Below are 25,977 nucleotides of genomic sequence, written 5' to 3'. Positions count from 1 at the left end.
CGCCTACTGTGAACTTGAGAGCGGGTAAAGCGGTTCCTAGGATTGCTCTGTATTTGGAGGCATTTTCAGGAGGTACTTGACCACATCTTGTTTTAATATAAGATGAACATTGCCAGGCAACAACAGTTCCCCTCTTATATTAGAAAAGTTAGATTAAAAAAACATTGTAAAAAAACACCAAAACAAAACCCCAAACATTGTAAGACAAGGATCCTCAATCGTTTACTGACTTTCTTGGATTTCCTGGTGGCTTATATGAGTAATCCCTCTTGTCCCTCTGTGGCCAGGCTGAGAGGGGCTTGGTAAGCTTGAAGACTGACTGGCAGGAAGGACAACTTTTTGGAAACCTCTTAATATAATCTATTTCTCCTGTGTAAGTGCATTACGAATAGGAGAAATAGATTTTAAACCTATGAAAGAAAGAACTGGAATCCATGACAAAACTGAAACTCCTCCATATTCCTATAACACCACGTTCAGGCCAACTTAATGTGAAAAATCACTAGACTCACTGGTATTTCAAATCCAGGCAGAGCACACACCAGTTTATTTTGAAATGCAACACAGATCAGTATTTTATGAATACAACTTATTACTACATTAACATTATCAGGTAAAAACAGCTTCAAATGCATGCATAGAAAGTTAGGCATAGCCTTTGAACTCCTTATTTCTAAATATACAAAAAATACATTTAAATTATATAATTTTAGTGAATCAAAGACTTATAAAATTACAATTTTGGTTTTCACAACATAGAAAAAATACAAAAATGGACTATATATATGGTTGTATAATTTTTTACCCAAATTTCAAAGGAGCAGTATGTACTGATATTGATGTTTTATAATGTTTTATCTAGAAACTCTGAACTGAAAGTAATTTGCAGGTTGTACCACATCAGTGCCCGTCTTTTGTTATAAATGAATAATCCAAACAAACCAGTAGAGATGAGGACACCATCTTCATATGCCTCTTTACCTCTAGTTCTTCTAAACCCTTTCTGTGGGAAGTTCACTCCAGAGGAACGGATTTTATCTGGAAGGACACTGCTTTATTCCATGACTAACTCTCCCTGGTGCCTTTGATAATGGTATGTGTTAAATGAGTGATCCCAACCTGAGCAAACAGAACACAGCAAGATGCAGATTAGCAGCTTGTGTCTACAAAGCACTACTGCGTACCTCAAAGAATTCTCTGCCGGAAGGTGGTCCCGAAGGGGGGAATGTGAAACACCCAACCAGGCGGGCGGCGGGGCAGATGATGCCTTTGACTATGTCCTAAAATGAAAATGGGAAGTCTGACAAAATACCCACCAAACACCGCCTTCCTCATTCACACTTTATAAGATGTGACAGTTGGTGGGGTTAGATGTTCTCCAATTCATAGAACACCATCACTTCAAAGGAGAAATTAATTCGTGTCAGAGATAAAGCAACCAGTTACCGAGAGAGGTGAATGAAGGACATGGCCGAGTGTATGCCTTAGTTATCTGCCATGAGCATCTTAAATGTCGATGGACAAAAATACACAGTGGGGTGGAGACCCTTTTTGAGGAGGGAGTTGCTTGCTGTGTTCTTGCTGCCAAAGCTCAATTTGATGCAACACCACTGTTTGCGACAGACTATTTTTCATAAATAGTGACAAATTATAACAGAGAGACCCGAATAAAACCCCCAATCCAGCGATCCTGGAAAACCTATGTTTTTCACCCTATCTTCTATAACTATTCCAGAAACGACTGAAAAAAATCTTACCCAAACTAAGTAATTAAGACTAATATAACTCAAATTGTTTCTATTTTACAGCAGAAATACATTTGGAAAAAGAAAAAAAAACATGAAAAATAATCTTTCCTCTATATTTAGTTTATGAAGTACAAGAACAGATTCTAGTCTCAACATGCCCAAGTTAAGACTGCTGACTTAAAGAAGCAGAATTTTAATGTTCAATTCAAAAACAATTTTATTACACATCTGCCTGCATTAAATTTTAGGCTCCATACTTTCTTTTTTTTTTTTAGGCTCCATACTTTCTTCTCATTTTCATCTTCATTATCAGGCTTCTATGAAAATAATTTAAAAAATGAGTTTTCCATTATGACACTCTTCTGATATTAGCAATTATATTTTAAATAACTACTCAGTAAGCTAGTAACTAGGCCTTTAAAATTTTAAAGATCAACGATTTAAAAAGAAAAAGGGGAGAAAAGAATCCACAAAGAACATTCTGTGTTTAAAATTTAATGCACATCTGAACTTGGGCTTTACATTTTCATCAACCCTTTCTCCTAGAGTCTTAAATGCACAGTTCAGCAATTAAATGGTATGAAAACATGACGGCAATTAGACACGGTCCACATGACCGAAGTATTTCTAGGCCGCTCCCACACACGGGAGAGAGAACTGTTTTTAGCTCATGTCTGCCCGACTGGAGCACTTCACCACCTCTGGACTTACAGCGTGGTGGGGATTACACAGGACCGTAATTAGGAAAAGGATCCTAACTGAAGAGTTGAAGGAAATTTAAAAATAAAGTAATAAGGGTATAGAAACCTATTCCTACATGTTCTTCAGGTCTACATTTCTACAGTAACACCTTCCATGTGCTTTCACAATTACAGATTCTCTAACCCTTACGTGACTAGCCTGGCTTTGGGTCCAAAAGTGAGAATAGCTATGGGTAAATACATTACTCAGAGGTGTTCTGAGAATGACACGGTGAAAGGTACTTGTCATTTACTGGCGATTGAGCTTTCCCTTTCTGAGAACTGTCACTGTGTTAAAATATGATTGAGGCTGAGCCCTAGATAAGATAGGTTCTCTACGATGTACACATACTTACTAAATCCAAGCACGTTTCTTAGCGGCAGGCTGTAATGACTCCACTGAAAACAAACAAAAGGGTTCTAGCTGTTTTCAGATTACAGGTACTACCCCAAAGCTTCACGGACATATACATGGTATAATTCATTCATTAGACAGGGGGAGACAGATCCCAGCCATAACTTCGTAACATTCCAGAGAACAAAGTTTGCCGCTTCAAAAATACAGTTTCCAGCATGCAGTCAAGCACTTTGAAAAGGGAATGCGAAACACTGCAGACTGGAACAGAACTCTTACTGCAAGCTGGGCATTCAGCTGGTACAACTTCCTTACTCAGACTGTAACTCTCAAGTATTTAGTATTACAGATCTTTACTTATCAGATACATGAAGGAAACAGGAGGATATAAAACACCAAATCCCTTTCCAGCGCCATCATAGATACTGGGAACTTCTGGTTGAAAGAGCATGCTGAAATGGACCAGCCAGGATGTTTTATGTAATAGTTTTTGTTGTTGTTGTTTGTTGTTGCTGTTGTTTTAAATAAAATCCCAGGCCTGTGTGACACTGGATTTGGGTTTTTGTTTTATTTTTTTAATATTTTAAAAATAGTTCTTACTTACTTTCTATGAAACGTATTGGGAACTCAAAAAGTCTGCAGCATTTTTTGTCATTGAAAAGTTTTTTGGGGGTGTGCAGGAAGCTGGAGCTATTCAAATTTCTTGTGTTCTTCAGTATGAGAAAGGACCTTTCTTCTCTGGTGTATCATGTGGAAGTATAACTGGGGAAAAACTGAAAGAAAAGAAAGAACTGGTTAAGGAGCTAGATCATTTAAAACTGTATGTTCTCTTTGACTCACTTTCTCATCCAGCAACCAAGGAAGGGAACACGGTGGGCTTGGGTAAGGGGAGGAAAAATGCACAGGGACTTACTTTTTAGCTGAAGGGGAAGGGTGGTCCGGACTGGAGTGACATATAGTACCATCACTATCATTACCCATCGAGATGCCACAAAGCCGCCAAATAACACTCTACCCTCCCTCGTAGTATCTTCACATTTATTCTCTGATGTTACCAGTAGGTGAATTCTAGTGATGGACTTACTATTCCTGTTTACAGAGGAGGAGTTCAAGCCCCAGGGAGGGTAGGGGACTTGCCTGGGATTTCACAGCAAATTCCTGACAATCAGGACCAGGCTCCGGGCTCCTGACACTCAATCTAGTCCCTTCTGTCACCTGAGGGGATCTCCCAAAAGCATTTCCTGAGAAAGGTTGTTCTTTGAAGGGGAAGGCTGAGGAGGGGGAAGAGGGCCATGACATTTTATCTGAACATGAAGAAGCCAAGTTTGGCTGTAGAAAGTCCTTATGAAAAGTAAGCTAATATCTTAGGCACTAGAGATTCTGTTCTTGGTCATTTTTTTTTTTTCCCCTTAAAGATTTATTTATTTTAGAGAGAGCAAGCGTGGGCGCAAGCAAGCGGGGGGAGAGGGAGAGAGAATCTGAGGCAGACTCTGCTCAGCATGGAGCCTGAGTGCCGCTCCATCTCACAATCCTGAGATCATGACCTGAGCTGCACCGCTTAACTGAATGAGCCACCTGGGCGCCCCTATTTGTGGTCATTTCATAGGTTACTTTACAAAGTACTGGTTCTAAAGAAACTGGGTGGTACCACCTCCCTGGGAGTATTTGGAAGCTGGGGGGAGGGGGGTAGATTTGCAGGAGGGAGGTTACTGGCATTCAGCACACGAAGCAGGAATGCCAAAATCTGCAATGTGTGACGGTCCCCCACAACTAAGAATGTCCTACCCCAAATGCCTAAAGGATTCCTGCTGGGAAAAGCCAGCTGAAGCTACTTGCCTTCACCAAGCTACTGTGAACTGGGGGTTCAACAACTACGTAAGAACCCCAGTGAGTTGGTTTAAATGTACACTATCCTTCCTTCCTTCCTTTCCCTTCTCAACGGCTCCAATCTCCATTTTGTGGAAAGTAACCTGTATTTCTGGGGAGGTAATTTCTACAATTCCCCTCACAGTTTCTTTTTCTTTTTTTTTTTTAAACCCACAAACCCACGACCCTGAGGATCAAGACCTGAGCCTAAATCTAGAGTCGGACGCCTAACTGACTGAGCCACCCAGGCACCCCAACAGTCTCTTCCTTTTTAAATGGGTTCCAAGTTGGCCAAATTTCAAATGATCCTCCCAAAGTACTCCAAGACATCAGTGGGTGTGTGCACACAGATCTGATAAACTTCAGAGGAGGCTCCGACGCTGAACAGGGCTGCCATCCAGTCCACTCGCTATTTGTAGGCAGGAAGTTATGCAGAGAAAAGACCCAGCTTGTGCATAGAATTCAACAGGGGAGAGAACTATTCTGGTATGAAAGCCAGAAAATTTGACAAGCTCTATAATCTAAAAACTGGAAGTAAAGATATAATTAAACCATAAGGAATGCTAATTGCAATCATTTAAAAATGTGGGGCCAGTCATATTTCTATAGATATGCTTTACTAAAGGGAAAATTTGTGGCAAAGTACACTAAGGATTTTTCCACCGGTTGCAGGGGTGGCTAAAGCTTCCCTGCTAGTTCAGAGGGTCTGAGGAAGGATGACCTAGAAACCATTCATCAGGCCCTTGGTGGCAGTTAAAGTAAGATGGTGGAGTATCCTCATCCCCACAGGCAAGGGCCTGCTGGCTACCAGGAGGGCCAGAGGTCAGAAATGGAGGGCAGATATAGCTCTTTCAATTCTTTGCAACTTCAGAGGTTTCTCAGCGCCCAAGCAAAGGAATGTGTGTAGGCGAGGCCAGGAGAATGGGGGCACTTGGGCCGGAGGTTCTCTACAGTTCTAGTAATGGCTTCTTGGTGACCAGAACTTGGGTGACACTGTCTCCATCTGAATTTCCCACATGTTTAGACTGGCTCAACTGTAACAGCTGAAACAATTCCAGATGCATGGCTACTCTTTTTAACCACAGACGACAATGAAGAAAAACCCCAAGACAATCTCAGCCTGACAACAGGCTATTCTGAATTCTACCTTCTGCTCTCCCAGTCCAGGACACATGGAATAGAGATGGTCACTGTGCATGCGAGTGTTGCAGTGGGGGTAGGGGTTCCTCTAGGCAGAGGAAAACTTGGAGGCTGAGAGCAAATGGAAATGCTCTGCCTGGGCCAAGTTTCTTCTTGGTCTCTCTAAAAATCTGAGGTGTGGTTATGGTTACTGACAACCTGGACAGCGCCCAGCTTCTCAGTATCATCATCCAACACCAGTGTTTCTCATTTCTCAGCCTTTTTTTTTTTTTTTTTAAATCCCCACTCCTATTGGGTGGTAAAAGCCAACTTTTACCAATTTGGGGGGCAGGAAATGTAGACAGGACTTAGATGTCTACCGAGTTTGGAGAGACTGTACATACTGCAGCTGCAGCAAAGTGGGAAAGGAGCACCTTGCAAGGGATTCCACAGCACCCCAATATGAGAAAACTCCTGGGGCCGAGGCTCATGGGCCACAATTTGAGCACATGTACAACAATGAAAGGGTGTTACTTTGTATAATACATGTATATCACCAACTTCCCATTAAAGAAGATTAAAAGAAACTTACATTGCAGAAAGAAAACCAAATTTGGTAAAGAAGACTGGATGTCAACAGCAACCCCTCTTAACTCTGCATTTTCTTCTTATAAATACAAAGTTTTGGAAAGTTGGAAATGTGCTGCTCGCTGGAATGAACTGTACAAACTGGTCTCAATATTAACAACCTAAACAACTAAAAACATGCAGGGCAACTGGCTCAGGCCAAAGGCATAATGAGTGCCAGCAGACACAAATGATCTGTAGCAGAAGATACCGTCTGGGCCATCATCTTGAGCCTGGGTGCGGGGTCAGGGATTGGGAGAAAATCTGTTCATCTTTATTTGAAATCAACCCTTTTTCTTGGTCTATAGGAGTTAAACTACCTTAAGAAAGAAATAATAGAGACTTTCACCACCCAAGTTCTTACCAACAGGAGGCTGAGAAACAAAGAAGGGGAAGGAACCAAGGTAAAGAAAGCCAACTTGGGTTGAGAGCCCCGCCCTACTCTTTTTGTGTTTTTAATTCTCTCTCCATCTGAAGGCCCAGAAGGAAAATCCCACAGAATGGGGTTTGTTTTCCTTCAGGAATCCTATCACTACGGAGGGCTACTGTGCTTGACCAGGCCCCTTAACTAGATCAAGGGGTCAGGAGGCAGAGGCAAAAGACTGGGCGCTGGTTGGCCACCAGAGCACAAAAAAACGAGGAGGTACAGAGAGACTGAGGCTGTCCTGGAGAGCTGCTCCTGGAATGAGGACCCTCCTTCTTTGGCAGACTAAGATCTTAGAGCAACTCTCAGGTAGGGGTCCCAGATTTCTGTCAATGTGGCAGCATCCTGCTATTGGTTTGATTTCATCACACCCTCCCTGCTCCTTTTCCAGTTATCCAATCTGGCATCTATCTCTTATTCAAACCTTATGCTGATTTTATTTTATTTTATTAAAGATTTTACTTGAGAGGAAGAGAAGGGGGGGGAACAGAGATCAAACAGGGAGGAAGGGCAGAGGGAGAGGGAGAAGCAGGCTCCCCGCTGAGCAGGAAGTCTGACTTGGGGCTCCATCCCAGGACCCCGAGATCATGATCTGAGCTGAAGTCAGACACTTAACCGACTGAGCCACCCAGGCGCCCCCTTATGCTGATTTTTAATAAATCCTGTGGTGCCCACTGGGATAATATGTGTTACTCTGGGTGTGGCAAAACTCCAAGTAGGAACTGTTGCTCTAGAGACTGGAAAATGAAACTCTAAGGGAACAAAACTAAAAAGATGAACAACTGTAAGCTAATTTTTATTAAATTTTTAGACTCTTCCCTATTTACATTTTCTTTGAAAATCAACTACCTTTTTCAATTTAAGAGAAAAGGCCTTTGGCCACCATGGTTCCAGTACCAAAGAGGAAGACCTGATAATTAATAAAGAGTGGAAAATGAATCATTAAGCAGAACTGCTGTCCAAGAATTTCTCCAAGATAAACGGTCATATGAAATCTGGATGTAGTTTTTTTCTCACAATGCATGAAATACAATTTTCCACAGAGGGACACAAACATGTCGCTTACGACTGTTACGATGATTCATTCAGTTCATGCTGTGGGCTGGAGAAAAATCCAACCTTCCTGTCTGAATTGAACCTGAGGTTTAGGGAAGAATATGGCATCTTACAGACCAAAATAAGATTCACAGTGACAATGGCTACAGAAATAGCTAAATGAGAAGAAACCTTAACTTCTTAAGGTTTCAAAATCCTTTTGGATACATGAAAATCAGTCATAGAATTTTAAGTGAATATCAGAATTTGAGAAAAGGACTAAACAACTCTTCCTCAGCAAACAGGACTCACTTCACAGAAGCCTCAGACATGGCCATTTCTCCTCGGTACGTAGTACGCTGACAGGCACTTTTGATTATCCGAATTTAAACCTTTAGCAGTACTATTAAAATAACTGGAAACTGTTCTGAAGAGAACATTATGTCCTGTTCAGATGATTTCAGTGCTTATTTCCAAACAAGAAAATAAGAAATATAGAAAAAAATAATCTATTTTTATTTTGTTACTTGTTTCTAGTTAGCTGCTGATTCCTTAAAAATGAAATGTCTATTTTGATATAATGAAAATGCAAATATCTCTTTACAATGTTTTCCAAATACCATAACAAGCAGTTCTCCAGAGACAGAAAAAGTCAAGGTAAGGTCTTTTTTTTTTTTTTTTTAAAGATTTTTTATTTATTTATCTGAGAGAGAGAATGGGAGACAGAGAGCATGAGAGGGGGAGGATCAGAGGGAGAAGCAGACTCCCTGCCGAGCAAGGAGCCCGATGCAGGACTCGATCCCGGGACTCCATCCCGGGACTCCAGGATCATGACCTGAGCCGAAGGCAGTTGCTTAACCAACTGAGCCACCCAGGCGCCCCAAGGTAAGGTCTTTAATGGCCTTTTTTGTTCTGCATTCAGTACATTCCCCCAATAGGTAGTTCACCTTTCCTGCTATTCACTGTTTCAAACCCACACACTGAGAAGGGCTGCATTTTGGCAGCTGTATTGAGAAGGGTCCATCTTTATTCAATTACTACTAGAGAAAATTCCCTCTGACAGACAGCATTCAATAAAAACCAAAGTGTTCCTAATAAATTAGATTTACATTTACTTGGATATGGTATAAAAACATCCAAAGGCATTTGACTCTAAGTATTGTAGAGCCAATTCTAAAAACATAAATATATATACGCATAACTGTTTACTTACTTGGAATGTAGGAGATCATTATCAGAATTAGGAATGCATAATAGTCAAAGGAGAAATTGTATTTGTTAGGTAGACTGATGGAGTATAGGCCAGCCTGTCGGACGAAGGGCAAAGCAGCATATATTGTGAGCAGTTCTCCCGACACTCCCATTGGGTACAGCACAATGAAAAGTGTGTACCTAAAACAAAACAAAATATTCATGAAGAGGCTTGAAGCCAGCATGAGTAGAAAGATACATTCCCACACCTCTAATCAGTACTGGTCTTTCAGGAAGCTATGATTTCTACATTTTCCTATTTACCCACTAGTTGTTTCTTTTTAAAGTAGGTTCCATGTCCAACGTGGGGCTTGAACTCATGACCCCGAGATCAAGAGTCGCATGCTCTACTGACTGAGCCAGCCAGACGCCCCCGTTTACCCACTGTTTAAATTCAGGTTTTATAGCCAGTTTTTGAAAAGGGCCTATAGCAGGTATGTCTCTAATGTTCTAAAATAAATGTGTTTGGTTGGCCTCAAAATTTGGTCCAACTAAATAAACAACATTCAATACAACTCCCTAAAATAATGATGATGATGCCAATCATTAGTAAAGCAGGGGTGCCGAGTCACGGTTTATAGAAGGGTCCTGCCCTGTGGCAGAGGTGGGAGTGGAGCTGCGGGGTTTGCAGGGAGTTTGTGGGGGACATGTTGGAGCACGTGTCTAAGAATCCCTACAAAGCACACACCACGTCTGGTCTGTGGACTGAAAAGAACAGCACATCCAGTGTGCTTATACTGTTATTAGTCAAATGTCTATACATTATCATCATGAAAAATGAAATATATGCCAATTTTAAAAACCTTAAAAAATTCACAATAGCTTTTGGTCATTGTGTAATTTTTCAGTAATAAAAAACCCCTACAATGATTATCACACAGAAGAATCCACACCATTTTTTTCACTTCAAAAAGGAGTTCTCTATGTTTCAAAAAGAATTCAGAGAGAAGTTCATCTTATGGAACTAACTGGAAATCATTCTGAGGGGTAAGAATTGCTAAAGAAACCAGCAGCTCAAATTTTAAAGAGGCTCTGGCTGTTTGTGGCTGACAGCGAGCAAACTTCCAGGTGCAGAAATTGTGCCGAGAAATCAGTGACAAAGAGCGGAAGCTGTGTTTGCGGGGTTCCCTGCTGCCAACTTCAGCTATGCTAAAGAGGACGGTGGAACGGGAAGATTCTTCCATAGGCCGTGCACAGCCATGGACAAAACAACGATTAAGATCAGGGCTTGGCCAGCCAACTCTCCCTGTAACAGAGCAGACAGCTCCCACAATGCCTGCCCACGTTGGTGAGTTAGTAACTGCCATCTCTTCCCATTCTTCCCTTTTCCTAATAAAACTGTGTACTGGGGGAAAAAAAAAAAAAGAAAGAAAGGAGTTTGCACACTTGAAATGTTGGAAACAATTGGTTTATGTCTCTAATTTAATCATTAAACTCATAAGTTGTCTAGGAACCACCATTTTCCTTCTAGGAAATGAGGCACTTGGGCCCCAAGGACAATTTTGATCCTTTTGCTTTGTCACTCTCCCCATAATCCTCTCCAACTCAGAAAACTGCTCATAACCATCTCATGAATTAGTTCGTATAAAGAGATAACTGTTAGCCTTTTCCCCAATTCATAACAAATATTACTGGTAAAACTTATCAAAGCAAAATAAAATTGCTAACAAGATAAAACTGCATGTAATGTTGGTTATTAATTAAAAATTAAGAGTCATAGCTTGTTGCCAAAATTGAGACTAGGAGAACTGGACTTGGTCCAAAAAACATAATGGCAGGAGCTCATCAGTAAAATTTGATAGGAACGAAAAAGGGGTGTTACATCAAATCTCTATTGAATAATTTAAATGAAAATAATCAATCCAATAAAAATAACAAGTATATCAAACTTCAAAGTGTTTCTATTAATCAAAGTTAAGTAGCATCCCTTATCCTGATGAAATCCACAGACCGGTCTCATATCACCAATCCCAACTCTTTTGTCTCATACAATTAAAGAAAAAAAACTGAAATACAGTTGATATTGTACAACTTTATTTTTAGGAGTTTGGAGGCAATATTTAGCAATAAAGGACAAATACAGTGATGGGTCATTTCAAAAGTTAATCTTTATCCCATGTACTTTACCTGGCCCATTTGATGAGGTAAGGCAGATGGTTTAATAGACTGAAAGTATAAAAGGAGTAACGGATAATTTCTGTGATTGTCCAGGCAATAACAAACAGGAGGACACTGTCTTCACTCTGCACCTGAAGGAAAAGGAAAACAAGAGCAAAAGCAAACACATAAAACATTTTAACAAATGTCCTGGACTTGGTCCAAAAAACATAATGGCAGGAGCTCATCAGTAAAATTTGATAGGAACAAAAAAGGGATGTTACATCAAATCTCTATTGAATAATTTAAATGAAAATAATCAATCCAGCCCCCTGCTCCCTGGCAGAGCCGGGCGGATGGGCAAGTGGACACAGCCCTGGTCTGGTCATCAGTGGCCACAGGACAGGAAGAGCTTGCCACGTCCAGGAACACATGCCTATGACAGCAATTGTGTAGAGCCAAGTGATTAGGGGCAAGTGAGAAGAACTCAGCTTACTGATGAGTAAGAGAGGCAGAAACAGGAATTCCATGAGCTATAGGCCACAGGAAAAAACACAGATGAGTGAGTTTTGTCTGTGGGCCTCCTGTGGAGAATGTGGACTGATGGTAGTGGGAGCCAAGACTAGTTAGGTAAGAAGGTAGAAGGGCAAATTGGTGGAAAGCTTGGGGTCTGTCCATTAATAAGAATTTTAATTTGATTTGCATGACAACTAAGAATCTGAGGAAATTTCAAAGAAGGGGAATGTAGTGATTGAAACACAACTGAAGATGAGGCTCATTCACTGGGTAGGATGAATTCAAGTGAGGAAAGAAGAGCCAGAGACCATCTGAACGGCAGGGCCCATTTACTCTCTCCCACTGGTGACTTCTGCCCCCAGATGTAGCCTGGTTTAACTTAAAAATGATAAAAGCTTCCATGCGGACCACAGGAGGTGGCTAAAGCCAGAAGGGCTCTGGAATTTCCAACTTCCTCTGAATTACTTTCATGCTGAAAATGCAGTGAACTTTAAAACAGCCCCCACCCCCGTGGTTTTTGGGGGCCATTCTCACTAGATGCCTTGGACTGCAAATCTCACATGGAAATGTATCTCTGCCGCCCTGGCACTTGCTTTCAGTGCCCCCCCCAACCCCCCAGCCAGGTCTATAATGATCCTGTGCCCAGGCTTGAAGACCAGTAACAAGAAATTGCCTTGCACCCAATTCACTCACGTTTTCTTGTATCCAAAACAGGCAGTTAGAATTGGATGTGACTAAGAAATTCCACTGAGTGAACTGAACAGATTTTGACAAGATGGATCTTCTCTGTCTCATTCCTAACGCCTAATACAACAAAAGTACAGCATTCTAACTTTAACTTTTCATCTTTGCATTTGCAATGTGAATAGTTTTTAGCACTTATATTCTTCCTCAGAAAGTGTACATGGAGCAATCCACCTACACAATAAAATAACTAGTCATTTACATACCTATTAACTAAATTGCTCTGACAAAGAATTTCATAAATGCATAGTTACTAATCCCTAAAAATAATAAGAATTTTACATTGTCAAGAGCAAGAGTACTTTTTGTTTTCCTGGTGCTCTTATATTAGCCAAAGTGAAACCTAAACACCTCTGAAGCTTTTATGTTCCATTTTTCAGTCTGTCCCCAAATCCTTGCTTAAAACCCAGCTATACTAAAACATAATTTCAGAGCACATTTTGCTTTTTGATGTATTTTGTAATCCTCTTCATCTTAAGGAGGTATATTTTACAGCTATGGGATGAAGCCCTGCTTAAAGATCTTTGGGTTGCAATAGAAAGTTCTTCCAATATTTTGCATTCTAATCACCTTGAAAGCAGGGAACGTGTTTTATTCATCTTCTGATTCCAAAAGCACTTTGTGGATTTCACAAGTAGGAGCTCAATAAATGTTTGTGGAGCAAACAAATTCAATTCTCATCAGGTCACCCCAAGATTAAGTTCCTGCCTTTGATACCTGATATTAGTTTCTGTGTAGTCTTAAGTGGCCTTCAGAAAGACAACAAACCCCCCTCAAACCTTGCACTCTGATCCAGCCTAATCTGACTCATTTCCCCCCATACCCAAGTTAGACTTGATCCAAAAGAACTCTAACAAGCTTAGACTCAGGCTGAATCTGTGAAAGCAGCTGCTCCCAGAGCCCAGCTGTGAAGACCATGTTATAATTTTTAAAAGACAGAATGGGGGAAATGGCCATTTTATAAAAATGATATCTTCAGATCAATAGGAAATACAACACTGTTATAAAGAAGGGACTTGGGAAGGGGCGCCTGGATGGCTCAGTCAGTTAAGCATCCAACTCTTGATCTCAGCTCAGGGCTTGATCTTAGGGTCATGAGTTCAAGCCCCACAATGGGTTCCACGCTGGGCGTGGAGCCTACTTAAATAAACAACAACAAAAACAAGAGACTTGGGTAAAAGTTGGAGATCAAGCTTATCTGATTTGCAATTATCCAATGACACAAAACAGGGGCAGAATGTAATGAGCTGAAGCTATTAAGATCAGTGAGACTCAAATGAATATATGTACACCCGTGTTCACAGGAGCATTATTCACAACAGCCTAAAGGTGGAAACAGCCTAAATGCTCATCAACAGTTGAATCCATAAACAAAATGTGGTATATACATGCAATGGAATATCAGTCTTAAAAAGGGAATTCTAACACATGCTACAACATGGATGAATGTTGAATACAATTTGCTAAGTGAAATAAACCTGTCACAAAAGGACAAATACTATACGATCTCACTCATATGGTACCCATAGTAGTCAAATTCAGGGAGACAGAAAGTAGAAGCAGAAGGTTGCCAAGGGCTAGGGGTGGGAGGAAATAGGGAATAATGTCTAATGGGTATAGAGTTTTGGTTTGGGAAGATGAAAAATGTTCTGGAGACAGATGGTGGTGATGATTATACAACCATGGGAATGTACTTACTGCACCCGAACCATACACTTAAAAATGGTTAAAATGGTAAATTTTGTTATCTGTTTTACCACCACAACAAAAAAATCCAGTAAGATAAAATTTAACAAGGTTAACTAAATTATACATGCTTCAGCAACAACAAAAGGACTCCAGTACAGAATGGGGAAGACCCAGCTCATGAATCCAAGAGATGAGTTTTTGGTGGACTACAAGCTTCAAGCGTGCCAACAGGGTGCAGGTGGTTGTTCAGACAACCGATCAACCAACTGACCGACTAACCAAGTAACCAACCAGTATTTGGCCACATTAACAGTCTCATCCCAATGATTCCATTCCAAAGGATTAGATCCCACCCAGGGATCGAAGTAGGTTATAAGAACCCCTGAACTAGCAAGAACTTACTTTGGAAAAGGAGATGGTTAACTACTTCAAAATATGTAAATGAATGTTGTGTGCAAGAGGCAAACGGACACAAGACTAATGGCAGACTTAACAGGAGTAAAATACCTGGTTTGAAATAAGAACTGTGTAACAAATCAGATGGGTAATAAAATAGGTCACCGCATGAAGTTGTGTGCTCCCAGACCCTGGACACAGCCAAACTGAGACTGCTCAGGAGAAAGCGCTATGAAGGGTGGAAGGCTGCCCTCGACTGGCTGCCGAGGGCTTCCAGCTGCTGTTCTTTGGAGAGGCGTGTGCATAAAACCTGTACATGGGAAAGGCATGAAACTCTGGCTAATATGAACTTCCTTGCCTAAGTGGAAATTTTTTTAGTTGGAAAAAAAACGGGTAGAGACTTTAAATAGTACTTCTTAAAAATAATTTTCCTTTATCAAAGAAGGTGAGAGAAGAGAGAATAACTTTAAGACCTCCCTTCGTTATTGCCTGCTGAGGGTATACCACAGGCTCAGTTCCCTGGCTCTTTACTCCCTGACCATAAGGTCTTCAGGGCTCCTCTCAGTTGGCTTTCTCGGCCCCTGACACAGGTCTGCACACAAAGCATGTGCGGAGTCTGTGCCCCTTAACTTGAACGACACCTTCTATTTTCTTTTTTAAGATTTAAAAAAAAAATTTATTTATTTGACAGAGAGATAGCACAAGTAGGCAGAGCGGCAGGCAAAGGGAAGGGGAGAAGCAGGCTCTCTGCTGAGCAGGGAGCCCGATGCGGGGCTCGATCCCAGGACCCTGGGATCATGACCTGAGCCGAAGGCAGCCGCTTAACCGACTGAGCCACCCAGGTGCCCTTTTTTTTTTTTTTTTTTTTTGAAAGCAGGAGTCGGGAACATTTTTCTAACAAGTGGGGAGCCTCCTTTCTATCAAGGGCCAGTGACTCAGAGAAAAAGGACCAGTGAGGCTTAAAAAAAAAAAAAAAAAAGAAAGAAAAACCAGCCAGTTTAGCTTTGGAGGGGTTTTTGGAGGGGCTAAAGCCTAGGATTATAAAAAGCTCAACCCAGGGTGGCCCGGGTGGCTCAGTCGGTTAAGTGTTTGGCTCAGGTCATGATCTCAGGGTCCTGGGATTGAGCCCACATGGGGCTTTGTGCTCCAGCTCCCTGCTCAGCAGGCAGCAGGGAGCCTGTTTCTCCCTCTCCCTTTGCCCTTCCCCCGCTCATGTGCGAGTGCTCTCTCTCAAATGGATAAATAAAATCTTAAAAAAAAAGTTCAAGGGGCGCCTGGGTGGCTCAGTTGGTTAAGCGACTACCTTCAGCTCAGGTCATGATCCTGGAGTCCCAGGATCAAGTCCCGCATCGGGCTCCCTGCTCGGCAGGGAGTCTGCTTCTCCCTCTGACCCTCCCCCCTCTCATGTGCTCTCTCTCTCTCATTCTCTCTCTCAAATAAATAAAATCTTTAAAAAAAAAAAAAAGTTCAACCCAGCTACTTTTTGAATTAGGAACTAGAAACACAATTTTATTATCAAGAATAAGAGGTTTAATATGCCCACGCAAAGATGTGCCGGCAAACGATCACACATTACCCAGAACAGCTGGAAAGTAAAAACCACCCAAATGTCCAGCAACTGGTAAATGGATAAACAAAATGTGACATAATCCATATAATGGAATACTATTTGGCCACACAAAGAAATACTGATACCTGCTACAACATAGATGAACTTCAAAAACATGATGCTGACTGAAAGATGCCAACTGCAAAAGATTTCATTTATATGAAACACCCAGAAAAGGCAAATCTAGAGACAGAAAGTAGATTATTGGTTGCCAGGGGCTGGGAGTGGGAATGAACTTTTATTTTTTATTAAAAGATTTTATTTATTTATTTGACAGAGAGAGACACAGCGAGAGAGGGAACACAAGGAGGGGGAGTGGGAGAGGGAGAAGCAGGCTTCCCGCGGAGCAGGGAGCCCGATGCGGGACTCGATCCCAGGACCCTGGGATCATGACCTGAGCCGAAGGCAGATGCTTAACGACTGAGCCACCCAGGCGCCCCAGGAATGAACTTTTAAAAGGCATGAGGATCACAGTGAGGTGACGGAAATGTTCTAAAACTGGATTATAGTTACGGTTACACGATTTGGTAAATTTACTAAAAAGCATTGAATTGTACACCTAAAATGGTGAATTTGATGGTAGTAAATTATACCTCCATAAAGTTGTTTTTTTATTTTATTTTATTTTTTTAAGATTTTATTTATTTATTTGAGACAGAGAGAATGAGAGAGAGAGAGCACATGAGAGGGGGGAGGGTCAGAGGGAGAAGCAGGCTCCCTGCCGAGCAGGGTGCCCGATGCGGGACTCGATCCAGGGACTCCAGGATCATGACCTGAGCCGAAAGCAGTCGCTTAACCAACTGAGCCACCCAGGCGCCCTAAAGTTGTTTTTTTAAAAAGAATATGTTTATTTAAATTTTTTAAAGTAATCTCTATGCCCAATAGGGGCTTGAAGTCATGACCTCATGACCCCGAGGATCGAGTCGCACACTCTCTCAACGGAGCCAGCCAGACCCCTCGGTGTTTACTTTAAATTATAGCCTTTTAAGAGAAAAGGGGGGCATTTGGGGCAAAAGGGGGGAGATAAAGGAGGATCATCAAGGTTTACAAAAGAAAAGAGGGGGACAAAGGGTTGGTTGCCAAAACTGTCCTGAAGCCATGTTTCAAAGCTGCATCTTCACAATCATGGCCCCAACCAGGGAGTGGGCGTGGGGCAGCTCTGCCGTCAGGAAACCTTCCTCTGCCCGATGCAGTCAGTGAGCTGCGTACTGGACCCTCTACGCTACAGAAGGCAGGTTTCCGTCCCCGGCTCTACAGTGAGGGAGGCAGCGCTGGGTGTGGGCGGCTTGTGTAATTTAGCCAAGGGAGTTTACATAGAAATTCAAGCTGGAGAAACAAATGGGTGCAAGAGAAAAACCTTTACACACAAATAGCATCATATGTTTGACTTTAAAAGGCTCAGGGAGTATCAGTACATGAAAAGCTGTCATTTTTATTACATTCAAAGAAAAACAGATGGTGCCACAAAGAAAATCACTATTGTAGAAGCCCTATTCTTCTGAGCATCTTGGAACCCGCTGCTTACCACTCTGGTTATTTCAAAGAAATACTCTTATCATGCTTTATGGTAAGTGTTCTTTCCTCTTCTTAATATCCCCTTCATTTGTGAAGAGAGGAGATTTTGGTAAAATTTAAGAGGTGAGGAGTAGAGTCTGTTCTTGGCAGAACTCTGAAGAGTATGTTTGTCTTAAGTCTGCTCAGGCTGCCATAATAAAATACCACGGACTGGCGGCTTAAACAACAGAAATGTGTTTTCTCACAGTTTTAGAGGCTGGAAGTCCAAGATCAAGGTGCCAACATGTTTGGTTTCTGGTTGAGGGGTGTCTTCCCGGTTTGCAGCTGGTGCCTTATCACCGTGTTCTCACGGGGCAGGATGGGAGGGGAGAGCTCTCTGGGGTCTCTTCTTCTAGGGGCACCAATCTCCTCATGAGGACCCCACCCTCATGTCCTCATCTAAACCTAAGTACCTCCCACAGGCCCTATCTCCAAATACCACAACACTGGGGGTTAGAGCTTCAAGACACAAATTTGGCGGGGTACACAATTCAGCCCACAGCAATGTTTCCAACCAGGTGTTGGCAAACTTTTTCTGTAAGAGACTAAATAACACATCTTTTAGCCTTTGCTGTCACATGTAATCTTTGTCATGTATTCATCTTTGTTGTTTTTTATACCCTTTAAAATGTAAAAACCATTACAAATTATAGCTAGGTTTGGCCCACAGGCCAACGCCTGTTCTAGGTTCATTTGACTGCCGCCCTCCCAACTTTCCCTTCCTATGACCTGTTTATCTCTACAAATGTCATTCTTCAGCCTTCTTTTGACAGACTGTGTGTGTCAGGGGAGGGGATAAATACATCTATAACCAATGGACACTATGAAAAAGGGAAGTACCCATAAGCATGTTTTTCATGTTACGCCATCTTAAAATCTCAGTAATCTCTTTTTTTCATTTGTGGTAAAATACACATAACCTAAAATTTACTACTTTAACCATTTTAGAGTATATAATTCAGTGGCATTAAGTACATTTACCATGTTATACGACCATCACCACTAACCATCTCAAGAACTTTTCATCATCCCAAACAGTGTACCCAGGAAGTAAGAACCTCTTTCCCCCGCTCTAGGCCCTGGTAACCACTAGTCTACTTTCTGTCTTTAAGAATTTGCTTATTCTAGGTACCTCATTTAAGGGGAATCATACAATATGTGTCCTGTGTCTGGCTTATTTAACATAATACCTTCAAGGTTCATCCATGCTGTAGTATGTACCAGAATTTCTTTCATTTATTCATTTTTTTTTTTTAAAGATTTTATTAATTCATTTGACAGAGAGAGACACAGCGAGAGAGGGAAAACAAGCACGGGGAATGGGAGAGGGAGAAGCAGGCTTCCCGCGGAGCAGGGAGCCCGACGTGGGGCTCGATCCCAGGACCCTGGGACCATGACCTGAGCCGAAGGCAGACGCTTAACGACTGAGCCACTCAGGCGCCCCAGGAATGAACTTTTAAAGGGCATGAGGATCACACTGAGAGGTGACGGAAATGCTCTAAAACTGGATTATGGTTACAGTTACGATGCGGGGCTCGATCCCATGACCTTGAGATCATGACCTGAGCTGAAGGAGGATGCTTAACCAGCTGAGCCACCCAGGCACCCCTGAATAATCCCTTTCTAATAATTTTGGTGACAACAGCAGTAAAAATAATAATTATACTCAATAGTTACTGAACTCTTACTGTATACCAAGCATGTTTTTACATCTATTACCTCGTTAAATCTCCATTTTACAAATGAGGCAAGTGAGGCTTACAGAAATTGAACCCAGGCCTGTGCCCCTAAATTCCGAACAGTACACACCCACCCACCCCTACTGTTATGGGGAGAACACCTCTCTTATAAAACCCAGAAAACTTCAAAGGAACCCATATATAGGACCCAAGAACAGATAAGGTAAATGTGACAATCTCCTACTATCAAGAAAGCTATTAAGTTCCCCCAAAAATGTGGCCCATCTCTGAAGGAACTGAGTGGAATAGGCTCACTGCTGTCCAGAGATATCTTGAATATATCCATGAAATGAACTTAGTCACGAATCAACTGACTTGAGATAGAAACCAACATAAGAACTTGAAACAAACCCTAATGAATTCCCTACAGTTAGTGTGAATCTTCTTCCCTGAGCCTTGCTTTGCTAATAATCTTCACTGCTTTTTTGTTCTAGCCCCATTTTACCTCCTGGGTTTAACTTATTGCCAAGACCCTAAAATCTATCTCAAAAGCTTGTTTCTCTTTTCTATCTTTGCTCTGCAGGAATAAAACTATAAAATATGATCTGAATTCAAAATGAAAACAAGCTCATAAAAACAAAGATAAAAAAGAAAATGAGAAAAAAGAACGCAATACCTTATGGGACAAGCCAGAGAAGTGATCATCCCAATCATTTCAAATTTGTCTCTGGATAGGCATTAAAATCCACCTAAGTGTCTCTTTCCCTTCCCCTCATGGAGGAGTCACATGGGGGCTGAAAGCTCAAGGTGGTGAGGGGTAGGGAGCCACATGGACATGAAGACCAGTGGGCCTAGAGGCCAAGGGAATGGACAGAAGAGGGAAGGTTGGGGGGCTGCAGACAGGTGAACCAGAGGCTGGGTAACCAAGGATAGGGAGGTGAGAGGTGATGGGCAGAAGAGATGATGAGTGTGGTTGGGAAATCATTTACATGGAGTAAACTGAGCGAAGAAATCAATATGCAAAAAAAAAAAAAAGGGCTTCTTAGTGTTGAAGAGATATTTATAAACATGGAAGGAGGATGCCAGAAAGAACAGTAAGGTGTTGGATTATAACTGGAGGAATCCATATGAACTCATAATTAAACATACATATAGGCACACCAACACAGAGCTATATACTTTTAGATGTACATGGGTATGAGTATATATGTATGTACCATGAGTGTGTGTGTGTGTGTGTGTGCATGTATCTCCTAGCTTTCTCCATGGAGAGGACCTAGAAGCATTAACACCCCAGTAATGTGAAGCACCTCAGCTACCCAGATCTTGGTTCCTAAATACCATCTCCCACTAAAAGGAACCAGAGCTCCTTGGCAAAACGGCTGATTCCAGGGCTGGGGCTGGGGCAGTTCAAGGTAAGTCTGGAAATCTTTTTTGTCAGAAAGTAGGGGAATGCTCAATGAATGAGGGAGACAAATCAAAAGGACAAGGAGAAAGCATTCCCCCCTGGTGAAATCACATTTTTAGCATCAAAGTAAATAACAGATTACAATCCACTGAATTGCATAGGAACTCATGAGTCCAAACTGATATAAATGAAATAAATGAATAAATAAATGAGAGAAAAGGAAAGCGATTCCTTATAGTAGGAAGCCACCTAATATATGTAAAGGAGGTAACAGAAATAGAGGATCATCACCTGGTAACCACCACAGAGGTGGCTGACACAGGTGGGAGTCATTCCCACAAAATACTAATCAATAAAAATGGGAAGACGGTGACTTGAAAGTGGCGACAGTTGGCAGACATCAACAGGAGCAGGTGGTTGGGGTCAGCATCACTGGGATCGGATGGGTAGTCATGGCACTGCCACCTCACATGATGTGCTGAGAAGAGCATGGCACCATTTCTGTAGCATTCTACGTGACGCAAACTGGTTATGGGGGAACACTGGATGGATGTGGGTCGAGGGTCACCCTACAGAAATTAAGGCCTGTACTCTTTAAAACTGTCAAGGACATTAGAGACAGAGTAAGACTAACAAGCTCTCCCAGACTGATATGTCTTAAGAGACCTGACAACTAAATGTAACACGTGTGTGGCAGGAATACCATAGCAACACGTTTCTCCTTTCCCTGAGTATCCTAGTGCTTACACAATACCTGGAGCACAGAAATACTTAGTAAATGTCTGCCATTCCAGAATGGGAAAAAAAAAAGTGTTTGGGCAGCTAGTGAGATCTGAATGGGGCCTGCAGGGGAGGCAGCAGTGTGGTGTCAGTGTTGGCTTCTTGATTGGGAGGTCACAGGAAGTCATCACCTCCACTGCAGGTGATGCAGAATGTTTGCAACATGAACTTGAGTATTCAGGGGTGCCAGGACAGCAAGTACAGCTTGCTTTCAAGGTTCAGAAAAGGCTGGATGATAATGCGTATATAAATACAGAAGAGAAGGTGATAGAACAAACGCAATAAAATGCCAATAGGTGGGGAATCTGAGTGAAGGGAATCTGAGAGTTTTTGTACTTTTCTGGGGGTGTAATTAGGAGCAAATACACCTATCATTTAGTTTCTAGATATACTTTTTCTGATATGAAGCCTCCGAATCTGCTGGAAGAGGCAGGCTATATACCACAAAAAGATGTAAAAACATTTACAATAAAGCATATAAATAAGAGCACACTGTGAGATGGTAACTTGTGAAGGAATAATAGATTCAATGCTGCCTCTCAACTGATATTATCTTAAATGGTAAATACCCTAAAGGCAGGTCTACAAACTTGCTTTGAAGAGAGGTTAGCTTTAATTAAAAGGCAAATTTAATTTTTTTTAAAAGATTTTTGAGAGAGAGAAAGAAAGTGTGCGTGCATGTGTGCACGGGGTGGGGGAGGAAGAGAGGGAGAATCTCAAGCAGACCCCCCCCTAGCTGAGCACAGAGCACGACTCAAGGCTCAAGCTCACGACCCTGAGATCATGACCTGAGCTGAAACCAAGAGTCGGATGCTTAACTGACAGAGCCACCCAGGCACCCCCAAAATCTAATTTTTAATAAATGCTTTAGATTAGGATAATAATGATGATTAAGATAATGATAACTCCCATTTGCAGGGCTAATTATTCCTTAAGTATGATCAAAGTAATTATGTATAAATTTTTACCAGCTAACTGTGAAACTATTTTAATAAGTATAAAAAACATTCATTTCTATGTGAAAAGTCAATTATATCTGTTTTGAACCTCAGGACACAGAAAAGAATTCAAAACAGCTGCAAAGAACTTTGTCACTGAAATTTTCTGGTAAGATTAGATTACATTATACAGAATATGTAGGTAACATTTATGAGCACTTCCTAAGTACCAGGCGCTATACTAAGCGCTGTGTATATATTCCCTGAGTCCCCAAGGCTACCCCATGAAGAGAAACAACTGGGCCAGGGATACTGGAACAGCTGAAGTGACCACATGGTCCCAGCAGCCCCCTGTCCTTCCTCTGCCTCACCAGCTATCCCACTCCAGGGTACTGCTGTCCGCTCAATTCTGCTCCTGGACTATGCCGGAAGCACTGTGAGGACGGCACCCATGACTTTCCTTCTCTCGTGTATCCTAGTGCTTCGTGCAACGGCTGGAGCGTAGAAGATACTGAATAAATATTTGTTGAGTGAATAAGAATGAATAAATGGTGACCCGGCTGCAGTCCAAGCCTGCATGTTCTCTGACTTGTTTGGAACAGCCCTGGGTGAGGAGGGCAGCTCCCCAGTGAGAATGAGGCGGAGGGTCACAGGGCTGGTGCCTGATTGGTGACGTCAGCTGAGGGCTTGGGCTGGAGAATAGGACAATTCTGACGATAATCCTGGTCCTTTCCACAACGTGATTAAGTTTCTGAACAAAGATAGAACTCATTTAGTTATCTACTTAAGAGGAATTTCATCCTTGATAAGAAAAAAAATTGAAATGTAATAAATATTGACATGTGGTGGTTTAAAAAAAAGTTTGAATCAGTATTAGCCTTATTCACATGACAGTTCATATGTAAAGTGCCCTTCATGATTAAGCATTTAGTTAAAATCCTTAATAGGGTATACAGTAAACAAACGAGAAAATATTATTCCTTTTTTATGGAAAATGGGAGTTACATTATAAAGAAATATTAATACTTTTTCCCATTTAAAGGAGAGAAAAATGTGCATCCACACAGATTTTTTTAAAACTACAATGACAAAGGGAACTGGTTAAAAAATTCTTTCCATTACAACACAACAACTAAAGACTATTTTTTGATGTGGATGATGGCCTAGTCAAATGATTTTTCACTTACCAAAACAACTCTTGGTCATGAAACCAACTTTTCTGAACATGCAATGAAAAAAATGTATAAGCATGCAGTCAACACGCAACGCTCAATCAATGCTGTACTTATGGCAAGGTCAGACATGCAGATCCGAACGCTAACATGTCCCCATGAACCCAACTTTAATGCTACCATGTGGTCTGCCCATTTCTTAGAAAACATGATGGGAGGGTAGTAGCTTCCTTAACCAGCCTCTTCTCTAATCAGTACCGCTCTGGAAGCAGAGACCTTCAGACTTCTGGGCTGCATGTCCTGAGACAAGTTACTTACCCTCTCTGAGCCTCTGTTCCCTCATATGGAAACTGGGGAGAATATCTGCCTTTGCATGGTTGTTGTAGGATCAGAAAAACATAGCAAGTGCTTAGTGAAGTGCTAGTGATTTAATAAATAGCAGTTGTTATTTTTCCATGAAGAGAAAAATTCAATTCAACAAATATTTATTAAGTTCCTACTATCTATGCTAGCTGACTCTGTGACTCAGTGATGGCCGCCTCTTTGGCTTAATTACCAAGACAATGTTTTGTTGTTGTTTTGCTTTTTGTTGTTTGTTTCAGTGTTGCTTAAGAGATGCCATCCCTCCCTCTACATCTACCATCTCTGGGATGTCTAAGGACCCCCAGCTGCTAGGCTTTCCCAGGATTCTTCCTTAGTTCTGTTTGATTCTCTCACTCCCAAAGAGCATGTTATTTCATGCAACTATTTCCTTCACCCCATCTCAAGCATGGAGATCTCATCAGAATGGGGTCATAGGCAGTCCCAACCTGGATCCTATATGTCTAATCCAGTCTAGAACCACTGCAGTAGGTTACTGCGATCCAATGGGGAGAGCTGGAGCATACTCGCCCCACAGAGTCTGCCCCCAAACCTCCAAATGCAATGTGCCTACTCAACACTTTAGGGAGGAGAGGACTGATCATTGTCAGAAACCTAAATGACATTCAAAAGAATATAAGATTGGCCATATATATCGTGAAATGGCATGGTTCTTTTAGTTCTACAACAGTTTATTAATTGCAAAATCTTCAGTAAGACAGAAAATAAAAATCAAGGCTATGAATACCATCTCCTGGATCACAGATGTTCTTTTTGGGCTTGTATGGTGCTTTAAAGATATTTGAGCCAGTTAGTAAAGCTGGGAGATTCCTCATAAAAAAATAATCTAGATTTCTACCTTTTCTTTAAAAATTCATACTGCCTAACACTGGATCCACTTAGCAATCACTAGCTGTAGCTGAGTACTTCTGCTCTTGTGAGATGGTATACCCCCCAGCTGCTGGGTTTTTCTTGAACTTTCTCTTCAAACCCACCTGGGGGATAGATCTGCTGCCAGCTCATAGCTTCTGCACAGGTTGCAAAGCGCTACACAAATATAACATTTTGAAAAGCTCAAGTTTTAAAAACTATACAGTATTACTTAAAAACTTGGCTAGCTTGATTAGCTTTTACAACATAATTTTCTTTGAGGCAATGACCTCAACAAAAGATTCCTTAAACCTGATTTAACAGTCCAGCACCAAATGCAGAACGCAAACGAGACGTACAATTTTCAAGTTTTTGGTTATTCTGGTAATTTTTTGCCAGTGCAAAGTAAGGTAAAAGGGAGAAGATGCCCAAACTCTTCTTGTTAAAAACAAACGTTTATGGCGGCAATCTGAAGAAAACAAAAGTTAAGTCTTGAATGCACCAAGCCTGATAGTTAGTTCTCTCCCAAACGCACTTCTAAAATGCAAAGCATACTCTCAGCATGCACCCACACATATCCGCACACACACATCAAGTCACATCTTACAAATTCCCGAAGTGCACCAGGATTTCACTTCAGACTTGAAAAGGGTCCTCTTTCTGGAAAATGCAGACAACTTAGTAATATGCTTTATTTTATCCATGATGCATAACAACTTGTAACAAGAGGTGCCTGACTAGGGCTTCTTGAGACGAGTAAGTATAAAACATTATTGAACCCTCTTCCCTGAAGAAACGAGAATACATTTTATCTGTATTTCATAGGAGCAGGGGGTTGGGGATGATTTCTTCAGGCCGCCCCATCATCGTCAAGACTCCCAATGAGACCAGTTATTGCTGCATTCACTGTGCAGGCCAGTTGTCAGAAGGCTGAATATACTGGTATTCTTGTCAGTTTATATATTTTTAATTAAACTATCTCATACTCCAGATTCATGCT

General features: G+C 41.5%; 1 protein-coding gene across 2 annotated transcripts in view; it reads right to left on the bottom strand.

Moving 5' to 3' along the window:
* Positions 1 to 517: 517 nt before the first annotated feature.
* HACD2 (3-hydroxyacyl-CoA dehydratase 2) overlaps positions 518 to 25,977 on the bottom strand; it is a 114,553-nt gene continuing 89,093 nt past the window's right edge. Inside the window, exons 5-8 of one of the 2 annotated variants that reach the window (XR_014149059.1) lie at positions 11,293 to 11,414; positions 9,128 to 9,306; positions 3,448 to 3,616; positions 518 to 2,887 (exon numbers count right to left, since the gene is read on the bottom strand). Coding sequence is in view for 1 of the 2 variants with exons in the window: in XM_081832691.1 (XP_081688817.1) it covers positions 3,534 to 3,616; positions 9,128 to 9,306; positions 11,293 to 11,414 (384 nt within the window). In the remaining variant the exon portion in view is untranslated. Of the gene's footprint in view, positions 3,617 to 9,127; positions 9,307 to 11,292; positions 11,415 to 25,977 lie in introns of both variants that reach the window. The other variant, XM_081832691.1, reaches the window with a different exon arrangement.

The sequence above is a fragment of the Leptonychotes weddellii genome, chromosome 1, assembly GCF_054177405.1.
Source record: "Leptonychotes weddellii isolate Sample4059 chromosome 1, ASM5417740v2, whole genome shotgun sequence".
In the NCBI taxonomy this organism is placed as follows: Eukaryota; Metazoa; Chordata; class Mammalia; order Carnivora; family Phocidae; genus Leptonychotes; species Leptonychotes weddellii.
This window is presented reverse-complemented; position numbering and strand designations above follow the sequence as displayed.